Source organism: Oratosquilla oratoria, chromosome 20, assembly GCF_046742065.1.
Source record: "Oratosquilla oratoria isolate Oo_2021 chromosome 20, ASM4674206v1, whole genome shotgun sequence".
Lineage (NCBI taxonomy): Eukaryota > Metazoa > Arthropoda > Malacostraca > Stomatopoda > Squillidae > Oratosquilla > Oratosquilla oratoria.
In genome coordinates this window covers 51,820,158-51,839,821 of record NC_134796.1, presented here as the reverse complement: position 1 = coordinate 51,839,821, position 19,664 = coordinate 51,820,158, and the positions used below count along the sequence as shown (strand labels likewise).

General features: G+C 39.4%; 2 protein-coding genes across 6 annotated transcripts in view; both read right to left on the bottom strand.

Moving 5' to 3' along the window:
• The window catches only part of Ankle2 (ankyrin repeat and LEM domain-containing protein 2), a 44,103-nt gene extending 36,588 nt beyond the window's left edge, over window positions 1–7,515 (bottom strand). The window contains exons 1-3 of one of the 5 annotated variants that reach the window (XR_012967377.1): window positions 7,082–7,321; window positions 3,005–3,159; window positions 1,661–1,848 (exon numbers count right to left, since the gene is read on the bottom strand). Coding sequence is in view for 4 of the 5 variants with exons in the window: in XM_076204123.1 (XP_076060238.1) it covers window positions 1,661–1,848; window positions 3,005–3,117 (301 nt within the window). In the remaining variant the exon portion in view is untranslated. The other 4 variants (XM_076204123.1, XM_076204125.1, XM_076204124.1 and 1 more) reach the window with 4 other exon arrangements.
• A 2,960-nt stretch (window positions 7,516–10,475) lies between these two features.
• The window catches only part of LOC143036578 (protein regulator of cytokinesis 1-like), a 64,163-nt gene continuing 54,974 nt past the window's right edge, over window positions 10,476–19,664 (bottom strand). Inside the window, exon 14 of the mRNA XM_076204121.1 lies at window positions 10,476–10,793. The gene's annotated coding sequence lies outside the window, so the exon portion shown is untranslated. The remainder of the gene's footprint in view (window positions 10,794–19,664) is intronic.

Genomic DNA, 19,664 nt, shown 5'->3' with positions numbered 1-19,664 from the left:
CAAATATATATATGTATATATATATATATACACATACACATAATATATACATACAATACATACATATACCAATGGCTTTTTCCCCCCCTTACAAGGGAGGTAACCAATATTAAAAGGCGTAATTACACTCACATCCATTTCGTCCCCACATACTCCACTTCCATTTACCACCCTTCCCACTTTTCTTGGCTCCTCCTGGATGATGGGTCATCCCTGCATCTCACCCATTGCCCTGGGTGGCTAGCAATGCAGCAAGACACAGCACCTCCAAAGCATGGCCACTTCATTTAATTGGTAACCCTCCACCTCCCCATCCCCTCATACAGAAAAAGAGAAAACGGAGAGAAATCCCTTTAGGTTGCATCAAAATATCATTCTTACATGACCACTCCCTATCTGCCCCATTCCCCACCCACTCCCTTTCATGCATCACAGCATCATCCATACACAACCATTCTTCACTCACCCCTATCTTCTGTCTTCTCCCTTCCTCAACAAACATTCTCTGTTCATCTCCTAATACTCACAATCAAAACCTCCCATAAGCCTTCCCAACTACACTTAACAAACTGATCCCTCTGAAACTACTACACTCACATTTGTCCCCTTTTCCCTTGTAAAGTGGAACTATATAGGCACTCCTCCAATCCTCTGGCACTCTACCCTCTTTTAGACAAACATTAAACAACCTCACCAGCCAGTCCACCATCACTGTACCTCCCTTTTTTAGACACTCCACATGACACCCATCTAACTCAGGTGCCTTGCCTGTTCTCATCATTTTAATAACTGCTTTCACCTCATCTTTTCCTATTTCTCCTCCATTTTCCTCATTAACCACTGTCAATTTTAGTGCCTCCCAATGCAATCACCTTTCCCTCCCTATCCTCCTTCACATTTAGCAACTCCCTAAAATACTTTGCCCATCTTCCTCTTACCACAGTCTCTTCCATTATCATCTCTCCATCTGCACCTTTTATCTTTTCTTCTCTATTTGATTTGCCTCCCTTCCTCTCTAATTTCCTTCCAAAACATCTTTTCATTACTTTAAAAAAATTCTGTCATACTCTTCCCCCATTTTATATCCACTCTTCTTTTAGCTTCTTTATCTTATGTTTTACTTCTTTTTTCTTTGTACCTCTCATATGCTTCTCTCATCCTATCATTTTGCAACCAGTCTGTATATACATAATACATAAAAATAATATACATAATAATACATAATATTAATAACAATAATATATACATACATTGTCCAGTAATGTCGTTACACATTAGTAATTGCACTAAAAACCCACTATTATTTGGATTTAAGAAAAGAAGGAAGTAACGAATTTCCGTATATTTCGATCACTTGCTGTGATCCTCTTCAAGTGGAAGGCTTTTTCACCCTTGCAAGGGTAACCAAAGTCAAAAGGCATAATTGCACTTTCACCCATTTCATCCCCACCTACTCCACTCCCATTCACCACCCCTCCCTCCCTCTTTTCTTGGCTCTTCCTGGCTTACCCCCTCCTCCTGGAGGAGGGGGGGGGGAGTTCAGGGAGTGGTTGTGTGTGAATGATATTTTGATGCAGCTCGAAGGGATAATAATACATAATAATACCAACAAAAATAAATATAAATACATTCTCATACTTCCAAAAGTAAATTTACTTACCACAGTCAGCTGTAATGTCTACATTTGGAGGAGGAAAGATTCCATAGTAGACATGAATTTCTGTCTTCTGTGTCACTGTTACATCTGAACACGTCATCTGCTCTGGCGATTCTTGCTGCTCAGACTCCAACACTGATTTAACATCTTTGCCTTGCAGTTTACGTAGTAATCTCTTTTCCCAAAGGGATCTAAAATTTTTTTTTTACAAAATTATTTTGCTTCTACAAAGCTTCCATGCATATACAGTAGCCGCAAAAAGTTTGGGCGCAAAATTATAGGTGCCCCAACTTTCCCCTAAACTCAAAACATGCGAAAAATACAACTTTCCACCCAAACTTTTCACTATTTTTCAATGCTAGCGTTTGTACCCGTATTTAGCCGAGACAATACACACTATTTGGCAACTCTGTTTAGGCGCACTCGATGTCACATGGAGTCAGTTTCTAAACATCTCTCACGGAGAGTAGTCTTTTTTTTGCAGTGGTCTCTGTTTTTGTGCCTTGATATCTCCGTAATGGGAAGTGGTAAAGAGCTAGAAAGAGACACAGTTGTTACAATCATAACCCTCTATAAGGAGGGTTATAAGTGTAAAGTTATTGCTACTCGTGTGGGAATTGGAGTGCGTCAAGTGCAAAAGTGGACCAAGAAATTTCGAGACGAAGGAAGTGACATCATTCGTACTCCAAAGCATCGCTCTGGTCGGCCAAGGAAGATATCAAATCGTACTTCTACGGTTCTAACTGCCTCCTACGGTTATTAGGAGGCAGTTAGAACCGTAGAAGTACGATTTGATATCTTCCTTGGCCGACCAGAGCGATGCTTTGGAGTACGAATGATGTCACTTCCTTCGTCTCGAAATTTCTTGGTCCACTTTTGCACTTGACGCACTCCAATTCCCACACGAGTAGCAATATCTTTACACTTATAACCCTCCTTATAGAGGGTTATGATTGTAACAACTGTGTCTCTTTCTAGCTCTTTACCACTTCCCATTACGGAGATATCAAGGCACAAAAACAGAGACCACTGCAAAAAAAAGACTACTCTCCGTGAGAGATGTTTAGAAACTGACTCCATGTGACATCGAGTGCGCCTAAACAGAGTTGCCAAATAGTGTGTATTGTCTCGGCTAAATACGGGTACAAACGCTAGCATTGAAAAATAGCGAAAAGTTTGGGTGGAAAGTTGTATTTTTCACATGTTTTGAGTTTAGGGGAAAGTTGGGGCGCCTATAATTTTGCGCCCAAACTTTTCGCGGCCACTGTATATATGTGGTGCATCACATAACTATCATGAATATATCTCAAATACAGTACTTCACAAACCCATATTTGGAAAATCTACCTTGTGGAGGGAGTAATGGGACCTATAGTCTCCCCAAATTTTTCCAAAGCTCCTCGCAGGTCACTGTCTGACAGCTGGGCGACGTCATTTACGTTAACTCCTGACAGCCCCATTGTACTATCACTACAATCAGAACTTCACCTTACATGATAAACCTGCAATTAAATAAAGCATACACTATCAAGTCAATGTATCACCTCCAGACTTAGTCACAATAACAACAACAACAACAATAACAATAATAAAAATAATAATAATAATAATAATAATAATAATAATAATAATGGTCTTCAACATAAGAGACCAGGGGAAAGAGATTGACTGACTGATAAAAATGGTTGCCTCAAGTTTCATAGGCTGGAAATATGCAATAACCACAAACACTCCCAATAATGCCTCTGAGAAGAAACTTTGGACTGGTGCCTGTGTTGCATTACTGTATTTACATGGACAGGCTAGTGTGGGAGGTAAAGCCAAGGGTAATGGACAGGGGACTGGAGATTGTTAAAAAAAAAAAAAAATTGAGAAAAGGGGGAGGTGATCTAATTGTGGTTTACTGACAACACTGCACTTATGGCAGGGTCAGAGGAAGAATTAAGGGAGTTTGTGACAGAATTTGGAAAGGTATGCAATACGAGAAAGTTGAAGGTAAATGTGGGTAAAAGCAAGGTGATGAGATGTACAAGGGTAAAGACATAATTTAAGCAGACATCCTAAATGAGTATAAGTTTAACTTGACAAATGGAGATACAGATAGGCCCCATAAGCATAGCTGTACATTAAAATTAGGTAAATATAAGCAAATACACACAATAACAATGGTCAATCTAACTATCCACAATAACAATTGGCCAGGATAGCTTTTTTTCTGTATCTCAATCCACTTCTCAACTTTGGTACCTTTTGGATGCTTCCACTACAGTCACTTTTATGATAAAACATTTTGATTTCTTTTCAGTGTGAAAATTTGGACAATTTATAGTTTTACCCAACCAACAATTTTGATATGTGGCTTATGTGTTTCTGGTGAGAAATGTTGTGATATGAATGATGGTGTACATCATTTTCGTCAGAAATGCGTACTTTTCAAGTAATTAATTATTAAAGTTATGCACTTGTGCCTACATCTCCCTAACGATCTGGGGGGACCTGTGGGAAATCAGGGTTTTTGGTTGGGGAGCACTAATAAATTGAGTAATGTGCATTGCAAAACAGGTATAGAATGAACAAGAACACTAAAAAAACATAAATTTCACCTTTGAGGTTGCGCTGTGTAACGCACACCCAGCCATATTTGTTTACCAATGATTTGAAATATTTGTTAGTACTGGTATATTTGCTAGATTTAGAGAAGCCGCCCGCCCATGTTGTTCAGGAGCGCTACCAAAGAATCGCTAAATTTGTCGCTATATCCACTACATTTAGGTTAGGATAGGCTAGGGTAGGTTAGGTTAGGTTTGGTTAGGTTATGTTGAGGTTAGGTTAGGTTAGGGTTAGTTAGGTTAGGTTAGGTTAAGTTATGGTTATGTTAGGTTAGGGTTGGGTAGGTTAGGTTGGTTTGGTTAGGTTAGGTTAGGTTATGGTTAGGTTAGGGTTGGTTAGGTTAGGTTTAGGTTGTTTAGGATAGGTTTGTTTGGTTAGGTTACATTAGGTTAGGTTACGTTAGGTTAGGTTACATTGAGCTTAGGTTTGGTTAGGTTAGGTTGGTTTGGTTAGGTTATGATTAGGTTAGGGTTGGTTAGGTTGGGTTTGGTTAGGTAAGGTTTGGTTAGGTTAGGGTTGGTTAGATTAGGTTTGATTAGGTTAGGTTGGTTAGGTTAGGTTATGGTTAAGTTAGGTTAGGTTTGGGTTGGTTAGGTTAGGTTACATTGAGGTTAGGTTAGGTTAGGTTAGGTTAGGTTAGGTTAGGTTTGGTTAGGTTGGTTTGGTTAGGTTAAGTTCCAGTTACGTTACGTTAGGTTAGCTGTAGACAAATTTGCAACCATCAGTCCTCTCCAAGCCTCATGCATTTATTCCCTATTTTACAGTTAGCAATTTTTCCGCAGGCAGAGTGGGCTTCACTAAATTTAGCGGATATAGCAACAAATTTAGCGATTCGTGAGCGAATCTGAACAACAATTTCACAGGCAGCTTTGCTAAATCTAGCGAATATACCAACAAATATTTCGAATCATTGGTAAACAAATATGGCTGCACGCGTTACGCAGCGGAACCTCAAAGGTGAAATTCTTTTTCTTATATGATTTTTTAGTGTTCTTGTTCATTTTATACCTGTTTTGCAATGCGCATTACTCAACTTATTAGTGCTCCCCACCCAAAAACCCTGATTTCCCATAGGTCCCCCCAAATCATTGGGGATGTAGGCATAAGTGAATAACTTCAATATTTAATTACTTGAAAAGTACACATTTGCGACAGAAATTATATACACAATCATTCATATCACAACATTTCTCACCAGAAACACACAAGCCACATATCAAAATCGTTGGTTGGGTGAAACTATAAATTGACAAAAAAATTTTTTTTTATTTTGGATTCACAACATGAGAAAAAAGAAGGAAGAGAGGAGTCCTTATTGAAACATATAGAATCTTGAAAAGGATGGAGATCATTGATTAAAGCGTCTTCTTTCTTTGGGTTCAATGAAAGCAGTACAATACCTAACATATGCTTGAAGCTAAGGAAACAAGGGCACTGGAAAACTCTAGTTCAAGCAAATTCATTTAATGTGAGGGTTGTGAATTTATGGAATGCACTTCCTGAGGATATTTTCATCACCCCAACTAATAGCAATTTTAAGGCAAGACTTGATCAGTGTCCCTGTGCAACTGAGTAGTGAACACACAAAATAGTTTATGTGATAACAGACCATTCAGGAGGCAGTCTCACTAATTGCCGAACAAACAAAACAAAACCGATAAAAGCCGAACAAACCAACAAAACCCAAACAAGGATGGTTTTTGCTCAAATGCACATTTCTATATATACATGGTTGCATTATTTGAACTATTTTCTTTAAAATGTGTGATTTCCATGTAATATGATCAAAGAGAAGTTACGTTTTTATCCAGCCCGTCCTCAATGATCATTGGTGGCATGGATCAAACTTCACTCTACTAAGTTTCTTACTATTGTGTTATTAGTGTAATAGACTGCATATAGTTGAATTATTTCAACTCTTCTTTAAAATGTGTGATTTTCATATAATTTGACCAAAGAGAAGTTGTTTTTAGCTTCTGCAAAGTTACCGACTGGTGGTTACAAATTTACCACTAGCCTGCCATCTATGTTCTGCGAGTGCAGATTATCACTGAGCGTCAGGGTTGTCAGATTGGCGTTTTTAATGCCAAATTTTGCATTTTTGGCAGGAAAATTTGTTGGGTGGCATTTTTGGGGGGCGTTTTTAAATACCCGGTCGTGATTAGAGATCATTCTTTTACTTGTATCAAGAATTAAATGATGATGTATATGGCTGGACGAATCGTAGCTGTGGTCAGTAATTTAGCAGAGGATAAAAACGTAACTTCTCTTTGATCATATTACATGGAAATCACACATTTTAAATAAAATAGTTCAAATAATGCAACCATATATATATATATATAGAAGTGTGCATTTGAGCAAAAACCATCCTTGTTTGGGCTTTGTTGGTTTGTTCGGCTTTTATCGGTTTTGTTCGGTTTGTTCGGCAATTAGTGCGACCCTTCAGGAGGTAACACATACATGTACTCAACAAAATGTCACACCACATTCCCATTAGTGATGTAGAAAGTTAAAATGTATATGAACAAGTAAATTTATTAAATTTAGTATAAGAACATTAATTTTCACACCCAAGATGTGTTAGAGATGAAGTCATATTAGATAGCCTCTTAGTCTTAATTTCACCACTAAACTGAAATAGGTAAGTAATTCTTTGTTGAGAATATATTTCATTAAAAAAATTAACCCCCAGCAACAAAAGGAACCAGTGAAAATCCTTGTATCAATACTAGGAAAATGGTACCTATGCTTGCACTCAGTAATTAATAAGTGTGATTCTGTGAAACTAATAAAAGTACTGACAATTCTTACCTGGTAGAAAATAATAAATAATGAAATTAACCATGTAATGGTATACTGTATGCCCTGATCACACAAAAATATGCAAATCACGTAAAAATTCTGTTACACCTCTTGTGATGCACGTATACCTGTGACTTGCTTGATGATGTTGTGGTTATTTGACACAGAGCCAAGTTGTACCAGCTGCCAAACCAGTATACCCCATTCCCAAACCCTCTACCTTATTAATCTGCCACTTTTTCATATCAAATATGCATTTCAATATACTTCACTATCATAATTATATATATCAAATTACAATAAACACGCTTCTCTAGATTTCTACAAGTTGTCACTAGCCAGTGTTAGTCACTTACAAAAGTAAACACGTCTAATGATTGCCCGTAGCCAACGGAGCACAGTCGAGTCTTAAGCCAAAGCTGCAGCCTGCAGACACGAATCTAATTAATAATTTACATTATGCCAATGACTAAAATAGTTACTTAATAATCATATTATCTTATTTATAAAATAATTTTATGTATATAAATTCGAGTGATGTTGGATTACAGGAACTATTAATATTTGTATAAAGTCAAAGGTAAGGTAAACGTGGCGACACACTAGGCATTTCTCGCTACCAATCTACTAGTTTTATTCGCTCAATTTGATGTTTGGTATCCAAAGTGAGTAGTTCGACTAACTCCTGCTGCCAGGAAAAGTGGAGAACTCGCTGGGAAGGACGTCAGCAATTTTGTCTACTCGAGTGTATGAGCCACAACTCCTGGAGTTTTTACAGGCCCATAGCCAAACTTATGACTTGGGGTTGGGAGGGAGCTGAACTAATAAAAATTACTAATCTTTTGCAGCACTAACGGTAACAGTAACACAGCAGTGTTGTGACACCACTGGTGAACCATTATAATAACTGACCATGATAAGTCAGGGGCAACAGTGCATTGGCCATCATGCACGGGTCATGCAGTACAAGCACGTGCAGGTAGTGCCAAGTTGCAAGATAATAAATTAAGGACATATGTTTACAGCAAAGAATATTCTCGAAACCCATTAGTTTGCACCGAACTGTAAACTGATTTTCAGTTTTATTTTGACAATCAATATATATGAATAATGAGTGAAAGATACAAATATACGAGCTTGAGAGTTTGGGGAGGGGCTGTCCCAAAATCCCTAGACAGTGGAAGAAGAAAAGGTGTCAACCAGCATGAGAATCTATCACATAGGTAATTAGAGAAGGGAGATAGCTACAATTGGGAGCTGAAGTCTAGGAAACTTCAGGAACAAGCCGGGACCATGAACGCCCTTTCAATACGAACACGTAGCTTCGAAGAACCAGAGAAGTAATGCTTCTCAGAGTGAGTGGTGAATTACGTAAAACGTGAGAAAATGGAAATAAGAAGTGAAAATACCTGTGTGGGTTGCTCACGACGTGAAACACAGACCGTAACCTATTTTTGGACCTTAAAGGTCAGCTGAGAAGGTTTTGGATTTCTTTGATTTTTGTTATTTCATGTATGAAAATATAACTTAGAGGAAGTTAGATTACCAAAATGCACGTTTCTAGCATTTTATAGTCTTGACTTTATTCAAATAGCATGATCTAAGTGCCTGGTAGCAGACGAACTTTTCAATGACGTAGTTACATTTTCCACCGCTAGGGTAACTGATGACGTCAGGGTTGCCAGCGAGCAACACGATGGGGCTACATTGAGTGAAAAATATTTATCGGATTTGGATGCCTTCTCGTGTTCCAATGTGAGTACGGTACAAGGACACATCTATGAACCAATTCGGACATCCAAACAAGACTGAACTGACGAAGAACATGTCGATAATCTTCAGAGAATGAACGCCCAGAACTTGAGGGAAATAAGGACTGGTGAGTTCGTTGGAATGCATTACTACATGCACAATTTACATACATAAACGCACACCACCAACCACACCGGACCAGACACATGATTTCGTTGGTTTGTCATCAGACATGCGGATGAAGGTTTGGAGGCATGCAATGGTAGGCCTAATACCTAACAAACGTTGATGCCCCTGGCCCTCAGTAACAGGCCCCACCACTGGGCATGGTTTGATTTTGTTGGAAAAACATCCACACGACCACCTAGATGACCATGTTTACAGTGCATGGATAGTTCATCTGTTCATGCAAGGAGGTTAGCATGGTTAGACTTATGGCATTCATGCCATGGGCCTATGAACAAGCAGAAGAAAATTTTATTAAATTTTCTAAGATTTGCTCAGGTTCTTTATTCCAGGTAGCCTATAGCTCCCAGAAGTAGGTATCCCCTCCGGCCCCCATTTCCCATTGCACGGTCTTGCTAAAATTAATTAATTAATTAATTAGACTATTTCAGGTGCAGCTGTGGACATTGTCTTCCACAGTGAAAGGGCAGAGAGAGCTTGTGTTGCTCTTATTACAGCGTAATCCGAGAAAAGAAGAACCAAATGGATCCCAGTGTATCACCCAGCACCAAGGATTTTCAGTGGTCTGCCTGAATCCATATGCTCTTGAATTGACAATGTAGAGATTTATCCACTTCATGATTGTATTCATGGAGAAACTGTCATGTACCGCCCGAGTCTGCCGTTGTTTTTTTTTTCTTGTTCCTGCAAGTGACGGTGACCCGGATCCGCGCAGTAAGCAATTATCGTCCCATCAACAATCGACCTGACCTCTCACCTGACCCCCACATGATGCGATGCTCACACGTGACCCCGATTCCTACGTGAGGTCGGAGTTAGCAGGCGTCGTGTCACATCTCATTGCAAAAAAAATAAATAAATAAACAAATAAATAAAATAAAAATAAATAGATAATATATATATATATATATATATATGTGTGTATATAAATATATATATATATATATATATATATATATATATATATATACACATCATACTAACATGTAACAAAAATAGATAAATAAAATAAAAATAATTCTTTCCTTAAAGGGAGAACAATTCAACATAAGCTTTGCTTCACGCTCTCCCTTTTCAACAAGTAATTTTGTAAAAAAAAAAAGAAAAAAAAAAAAATTGTGTATATGTATGTATAAGTTGTATTATATTTTGTTGGATAAACCTTAACTAACTAACTTAACTATATTTCATTATATTCACACTAAGGCGTGACAGGGTGCTAAAGCTGTCATAGCCGGGGATGGCAGTGGGGGACAAGCTCCCAGTCACCTATTGATACAGAGCAATTGATATTCCTTGTGCAAGAGAGAACAACTCTGTGGGGCAAATAACTTGAAGATTAATCCAGAACATACACAACAGAATGCTGGAGGGAGGTGTACATCAAGCTCAACCCAAACTTCGAGAGTTTATCAGAGGCAGATAAAAACAAGTATGGTAAGTGCACACATATATTTCTTCCATCCCTTTACTTCAAGATATTTACATAATTCTAACAAACTAGTGGTGAGGTGAGCGGGTGGCGGGTAGTTTTGACCCCGTGCTGTCTGAATACCAACGCGGAAGCGGGTGCATCCGCGCTTAAGCGCGGACACGGTCATCGCCCGCGCCATCTGAAAGAGGCCTGAGTGTGCTTGGCACACAGAGACTAACAAGTTGAAATTGCTTTGGCATTTCTATTATTCATGTGTGGCTCGGCATGAAGTAATTTCACTGTTATCTTAGTGCACCACCATCACTGTAGTTTCACTACCATTCGCACCGCTTGGATGACCAACACATTCTGCAAAGACAAGCACAAACACCACCATTAATTAACAAAGTATGAAGGATTATCAGTTGTATAGTATAATAATAATAATAATAATAATAATAATATTAATAATAATAATAATAATAATAATAATAATAATAATAATAATAATAATAATAATAATAATAATAATAATAATAATAATAATAATAATAATAATAATAATAATAATAATAATAATAATAATAATAATAATAATAATAATAATAATAATAATAATAATAATAATAATAATAATAATAATAGTAATAACAATGATAATAACAATAATAATAACAACATTGTTAATACGGTTTTTGGGCTGATATTTTAGCCTTGTTACATTGCACAAAATAATAATAATTTCTGCCGATTTTAATCACACTATAGAGAATTGAGTGCTCTCCTAAGGAAAATGTCTCTCAAAACCAATGGGACATGGCAGCCATTTTGGAAAAAAGGCTGCCATGCCTGACACAGACAAAGTTTCAAGTGCCCCAGTATCTGAAAATGATCATGACATATTAATCTACATGTTCGCCAATTTCCATGTTTTATCACAAAACTAACAATTATCCTGAAATTTTTGAGCTATGCCCCTTGACTAAATTTTGTTGGGGGAGGGGGGGGTCTGTCAGGTTGTAAGTTAGGATGTTACTCTTTGCTTTGTTTATGCTTAGACCACATTCCTCTCCAATCTCAGTTAGTGCTGTAAGTGTATGTCTCACTTCTAGAGTAGGAGTCCATCGCCAGCAAAGAAGATTTATATTATTTTTGCAATATGTGTTTTGAACCCTTCTAAATGTAGGTCTAGGTAGTTTATGATGAGGTAACTTATTAGTGGGAATAGTGTGGTGGAACCATTACATCCTTGTTTAATGCTGCTAGTGATCTTTAATCTACATGCTTCTTTGTTGTTTATCATAATCTTAGTGTCATCTCCTTGGTATATGTTGGCTACTGTAGATATGTCTGGGTGTGTGTTTGCCTCCTTTAATGTCTTTATAAGGGTTTCTCTTTGGTAAAGTCTATTGATAGAACGATCAGAGGTCTTATTTCCGTAGCCTTCTGGAACATTGTACTGCATGAAGATGTCTGCTATTCTTCTCTTTAATTGGTGTGAGGACACTTTGGGTTTCGAGTAGCTTTTGGTTGTGCCGTAGGTGATTTTCCAGCTTCTCTTTGATGATGCCCATGAGTATTTTGTAAAACACTTCCAGTAAAGCTATGGGCCTGAAAGCTTTGGTTTGAGGTTTTGACATTTTGGGAATGAGCTTAGTTTTTTTTTCCCAGTTTTCTGGGACTGTTTTGTTTGGTTATGTAACCAAAAGTATCAACCATGTATGCAGACTTGATAACAACATACCATGTACAACATTTCTAAGAAATGCATTATCGGAAAAGCAACGTTTAGAAACAGGAGCCTCACTGAAAGCAGCCATGCATAGTACCAGCAGAAGTGGCAGCAGCAGTGAAGATGGCAGCGTCGGCAGCGGCAATTAAGACAGCTAGCTTCAAACAGATATTCAATTAAGAAAAAAAAATGGTAGACTTACTCCAGTAATGTTGAATAATTATTATTGAAATGATTGTACATACACATACCAAGAATTTTTCCCCATTACCAAGGGGTAGCTAAAGTCAAAAGGCATATATCCGATCCCACCCATTCCACTCCCATCCATCACCCCTCCCTCCCCTTCATCTTGGCTTCCTATGGGTGACTGGTCATCCCTGAATCTCGCCCATCGCCTTGGGTCGGAAGAAATGCAGCAAGATACAGCAAATCTACAGCAATGCCGCTTCATTTAATCGGTGACCCCTCCCCCTATCTACTCTCACGCAGAAGCACTGAAGATGGGGAGAAACCCCTTTGGACTGCGTTAAAATATTATTCACACATAATCACTCCCTAACCCACCATCTCCCACCCACTTTCATGCATCACAATATCATCCATACACAACCATTCTCCACTCACCCCTATCTCCTGCCTTCTTCCTTTTCTCAACAGACATCCCTCTCTTGCTTAACGCCCCTTTTACCCCATCCATCCATCTCATCCTCGGTCGCCTCCTCACGTTGACTCCATTCACATCTGCCTTCCATATTTCTTTTACTAACATTTCTTCATTCATCCTTTCCATATAATTAAACCCTATCTCCCATATCCCTTTCCACCCCTGCTCTCTTCCTCACCTCATTTCTCACAAATGTTTAGCAAACACCAGGCGTGCACATTTCTGGCCTAAGATGCGCACTGACATCACTCGTCACATAGAGCATTGCACCACTTGTACCGAATTCGTGGAACTGACCCCAAACCACTCCAGATTGGCGAGGTACCCATCCCCTCAGAACCTTGGGATACTATGGGTATCGATCTGTTGAAGTTAGCTCCAAGCCGTCAAGGTTCCCACTATATCTTAGCCGCGGTAGACTAAAATTCAAAGTATACAATACTGGAACCCCTACTAGATAAATTGGCAGAAACAGTGACCCAAGCCTTAGTAGACAATACATTCTGTAGGTATAATATACCTCGTCAGATACTCTCAGACATTGGCATAGAGTTTCGAAATGAGGTCTTCCAAAACATAGTCTCATCGACAGGACATATGCTACAGTATACCACCCACAAAGAAACGGACATGTAGAGAGAACAAACAGAAAAATTCTCGAAGTCCTTCGTCCCCTAAAAGAGTGTCTGCGACATATTGGAGGACTGGCTTCCACAAATACAGGCCAGCATTAATGGCTCTATCAACTCGGCAACAAAGAAATCTCCTTTCTTCATAATCTTCGGACAACCTCTTCGTATGCCTTATGACATACTAGAGAAATCCCCCCCCCATACATTATAGAAGATTATAGCAAAGCGCGTAGAACTAGCTATGCACTTAATGAAAAAAAAAATCAAACAAGAAAAACAACAGACACGGATGAGACAACGTAAACACTCTCGATCCTTACTCTCACTCCAGGTGACGTTGCCATGATTAAACACATCAGACCAAACAAACTTACACAAAAATTCTTAGGACCCCTTGTGGTGGCCGAAATCCTAGGCAACAACAACTACCACCTTATAGACCCGTCCAACGACACCCTCATCACAGCACATGGAGTGAAACTAAAACCAATCAAATCATCACTTGATACCAATACCATCCTGGACAGACACGGTTTCCTACCAAACCAACCTTTACCTACCACCCAACATCACTCACCCACAATCAAGAAACCTCAACCCCCTACCTCCCAAATGTCACTACGCTTCAGATAGTAAGTCTCTATAACAAAACCAGATTCTTCCTCCCTTAGGTTGCAGGACGTCATGTTTACCTAAGTGAAAGTGATCACGATCCCTATTCACCAAGCTTATTCCCACTATAAAAATCTTCCCTACTTTACTTCAGGTCGTGTTCACTATGGCAGGATCATACACCCATACATTCTTCCATATACTCGTAACTAAAACAGAAATACACGCAGAGGTAAAATACCTAACCACACTCTCACACTTTCAGGACACCCCTACCTCTCCTGATATGCATCGTTGCGACCTTCTCTGGTGACACCCCAAGAATGGTCCCAGGCACAATCATCAACCCCACAGGCACAGTTCTGGTAACTCATGACACAATAACAGTCATGACTGAACTTGGACATTACAAAACCTCACAGACCTAGATACAATCCGTAAATATACAGACACAATAAAAAAAATCCATACCAACTTCAAACGTCACAGCCCCACAACAAACTCTTCTAAATCCAGGGACTGCATGTTCTTTTCAATTACCGAGAAATTAAACACGATATTAGCCCCACAACAAACTCTTCTAAATCCAGGGACTGCATGTTCTTTTCAATTACCGAGAAATTAAACACGATATTCCTCCAACTCTCAGCAAATGAACGAGGAAACATGATGACAAACCATGACACAGAACGCTACCATGCCTCCTTCAGACAAAAGAGAGGACTGGATTTCATGGGTTTCATTTCTAAGCCCCTATTCGGCATTGACACAGAAGATGACATAGAAAACGTACAACAACACATCGACACCATGGTTTCTCGACTTCAAAAAATGGGAAAACTTGTCCTGTCGAACTCCCAAAACTTAGTAAGTTCAGTTAACGCTCTCTTAGACAGTTTCGGACTTCACGAATATTCTCTCGCTCAGAATTCCCGACTTCACGAACTAGAAATGTTCACATTCTACACAGACAACCTCAATGAAATAAGCAAACACATAGACCTAGTGTCACGAACTAGCTTTTGTATTTGAGTTGATGCAGCGAATCTAGGCTGTGAATCGAACAGTTTCTGCAATACAATGGCCAGGACGATAATTTGCCCTTTTTGATATAGGATCAACCTCGTCTCACTGGAATAAGGAAAGGTGGAGTGCAACTAATTTAATTTACATAATATACAAGTGGTTCTCGACTTACAATGAAATTGAGTGTGAACGGAATGCGAGCGCGGGAGTCAAAGGCCGCCTGCGCATCTTATACCGCGGCCGCACGACACCAGTGCCAGTCACTTGCCTATGTGTACTCATAGCCTATTATATCGCTATTTGCCCAGCTCCGCACAATTTACGTGTTTCTTAATTTTTTGTGTGAAGAAGGCTCATTAGTTATCTAATAACCACTAGTTATCTAATACATTAGTAACATATAACAAATGCAATGACTCTTCGTATCGCCATCTTGTTTACGTGCTCTCTGACCTTTGAAGGCAGTAGTCTTCAGTTTTGTAGTCCTCCGCCGTTGGCTTGCAGATTTCCTGCAACTGGTTATATATAATAAGTTACCTATGTCTATAACAGGGGTTCTTAACCTTTTTTTCTCCAATTTCCCACTTTTTAGTGAGCCAACTCTCCATTTCCCACCACAGCATCGGTCTTTGACAAATTCGATTTTAACCCATGCAGTATTTAGTACGTAAATCCATTTCCCACCACAGCATCGGTCTTTGACAAATTCGATTTTAACCCATGCAGTATTTAGTACGTAAATATACGCTTTGCTTTCTTGTGCCATTTTACGGCCCATAATGTGACAACAAGAAGACACCAGAAACAAACAAAAAGAGACAAAAACATATCGATTAAAAAAAAAAAAAAAGACAGTGGTTCTTCTGTCCGACCGGTCATTCCCCACTTGGCAACTCCGCCATTCCCCACCAGTGGGGAATTCCCCACAGGTTAAGAACCACTGGTCTATAATCATACATCTTATTATCTAAATGTAAGGTAACCTAATATCATATTCAAATCACTTAGAAGACGGGCACTGTCTCTAGCTATGTTAGTGTCACCCGTCCTTTGTGTCAGTGACGTCCGCGTCCTTTTGTGTCAGTGACGCGTCATGGAATATGACACCTAGTTAGAAACAACTACCATGTGTTTCTGCTCGAACTCATTGACGCAGCCAACAATAAGGCCACCCCAAACATCCTCATCTTAGTTAAATATTAAAATCCACTCTCCATCGCATTGAGAAACTTCCACCGAAAAAGCATTTTTCCCACAGAAAAATTACGCTAGTATTAACCCCTCATAGAAACAACACTAAGTACGGATACAATCTATGAACATATCCCCCTCGACTCAAAAAAGATATTCAGAGGTTGGAATATCCCATTCCCATACACCTACAAGAATTCAACGATTACCCACAATATTGAACCCACTACCATTATCAAATCCGGGGACGGCCAATAGTACTCCTACATTCCCTCCTCTGACCTCCCTCTATCCAAACTCGCTGTTACTAAATTTCATGTTTACCCCGCCTACCTTTTATAGTTTCTATTGTATCACAGAACCTTCCTGCATGTACCAAATCATAACATCCAACGCCAACACATTAAACATCTGCCAGTTCAGAAATGTAAATGCCAAAAAGACCCTACACACACACATTTGCATGGATAATTTCTTATTTTCCCTCGAAACACCCTCGTTTCAGTAATCTGTAGACAATTCCACCACTTGGCAAAAATTAATCAATGGACCCGTCTCGATCCCCGACTCATGCCAAATATATTTTGACGGCACAAGTTTCCATCCCAGCCACCACCACATCATCACAATTTCAGCTCCACCCTATTAAATTCCTCTCAATACCACTAACATCCCCAAACCTCTATCTCTCTCATTAAACCAACAAGACTATGTAGTTTGGCTAAACACCACCCAATCGGACATATTAGACACACTGCGATTCTCCACACCCACACTCCCATCGGTCGCTATATCCCTCACTTAATTTGCTCTACTAATACTGTTCCTCTTCATTGGTAGACTAGTCATCTGCGTGTTCCAGCGCGTTGAACCCATAACCAAAACCCCCATACAAATAATACAATACAAGCACCCATTACTTATTACATTTTTAAAGTATATATCCTAAGTTTATGATAACCCCTACTTATAATTTATAAGGCTCTTATTGTATGAATTTATATATACATATGTAAACCTAGGGAACATATCTCACCAAGAGATGGTAAATTAATTTTCCTACTCACAGAAACGAATCCCGTTCCCCCAGAGGTGAAAATTATTTTAGTGTTGACTCATAGGAGTTCCGTTACACTTAGATGATTACAAGTGCAACTCAAAGACAGGAGTTTAACTCCATCACACAAAAACCGATACACTTTTTACACAATCTCTCAGAAAAGAGAGAAGTGAAAATAGAACCAAGTGTGTACAGATTTTAAAGAAAACTGGAGTTAAACACCCCCACTTTAAGTACTATCATACCTTGATGACCAACTGAGCATGACATGATACCTACCTGACTACACCCCCATAAACCTATAAATATTTATCCTCCCTCCATCAACTCCATTTAAAGACTCACAACAGGTATTGTGCCATACTCCCATTGTATATAAATATAATTCTTCTTTATGCAAACCCCCTCACCACTGACTCACTCCAGGTGACAGGAGTCACCTCTCAGGGAGAGGGAGGTATTATGGAACCTTACATATTATAACATTACCCATGGAAAACTACATCACAACACACATACGAACAAACACCCATCCACGCCCAAGGCAACCAACTATCACATGATCAGTATGTGACAATGGCTAAGTAGCCAGAAACACATCTCCAAAGCACATATACACCACACCCCCAAATAAACCCAAACCCAAATTAAATCACAAGAAATAACCACATAAGAGAAGAAAAGCTTTATGATATATGTTTAAACCTTCCATTTGTAAGAACAATTAGATTGTAAAACTGGCAACTCTCCTCACCATGATGGTGACCTCAGCATTTAAACGGTACATAATCCATGACTGAACCGGGGAGTACCAGTTAGTATGTGAAAGTAGATCGAGCAAGATGTACGCCGTGTAAATTAAGTGCCAAATATAGGTTAGAAAAGGCACAGACAAGTTTTATTGTCGTATTAGTTCACCTACTAATATACATTTAGGTGGTGGAGGTGGGGCAGGAATTATGTAATGGGTGAGGAGGATTGGAAAGGGATTGCTGTGGTGGAAGTCAGGTGATACTGACCAATCAAAATCAAGGTAGAGGTCAGGATGACATAGGGATAAATCTAGAGTAGGTTTGGGTTTGTAAATGGAAAGGTGTATGTCGGGTTGTGCTAAGCAGTAATATGAATGGTCAGTAAGAAGGGTTGTGATCACTCTTCTTTGTGGGGTTGTTGTGTCACCCCAGAAGGGATGTTTAGTATTGAAATCTCCTAGTAGGAGGCAGGGGAGGGGTAATTGTGTCATGGGATTAGAGCATGTTTGTAGTGATATTGTCTGAAGGGGGAGATAAAGAGAGATTGAGTGGTGCAGGAATAAGTTAGCTGCAATTGCTTGCAGGGGAATATGGAGAGTCAGTGGCAGGGAGGAGATTCCAGGGACTATCATTATGGCTGTTCCTCCCTGTTTGGCTTGAGAAGGGAGAGGGGTAGACAAGTAGGAAATATATCCCCTTAGTTGGGAGACTTCATGAGGACCTAGTGAGTTCCCTGTAAGCACACATTTAGGTTTGAATTCTTGGAGAATTCAATACCAAAATGCCTACCTACCACCAGAAACCAAAATTAACCACATACTACGATGCAATTGTTGTGGGGTCATCCCAGGTTGGTGATTGAAGCGATGACAGGGGTGAGGGTAATATTTGTGCATTTTTTAACATACATATCCTGTATTGAGGTGAGTTGGGAGTTGAGGATGAGCAAAGGTTAGTATCAATGTAGATGTAGGGTATTCTGCTTAATTTATTGTTCATTATGGATAGTACTCTGGTTACTTTCTGACTTGCTAGTTTGTCAAGGAGTCACAAATATGTATTGTGTGTTAGATATGGGGTACTTACTACTCCAACACATGTGTTGAAGGTTGAATTGTGTTCCACACAGAGAGTCTTCATGTACATCAAATGCATCTTACGATGCAAGAGGTGGTCCATTGGTGGATACAAGGACCAACCTTGGGTAATCCAGTTTAGGATCTACCTCTCTGGAAAGGGTCAAATTATAAACCAGTGAAGCAAGGTAGCTTGAGAAAGGCTGTATCTAACAATGGTATCATTGAAGCTGCACTGTTGTGGTTCTCTAGTCACTTCGCCACAACTGCTGTGGGAATGGCTGCCACCACCTCCATTTGATTGGGGGGATGGGGCACAACCTTTGGGTTGTTGTTGATTCCTGTATGTTCAAAGTGTGGGAAGAGGCCTCATTTCTGTTGTTGAGATCCAACAGGGTGGGGCAGGGGGAGCTGCTGCTCTCTACCTTCTTACTTAATATTTTCTTGGTCTTGACTGCAATTAGGGGAGACCCCACTGGGGGTGTAGGCAGT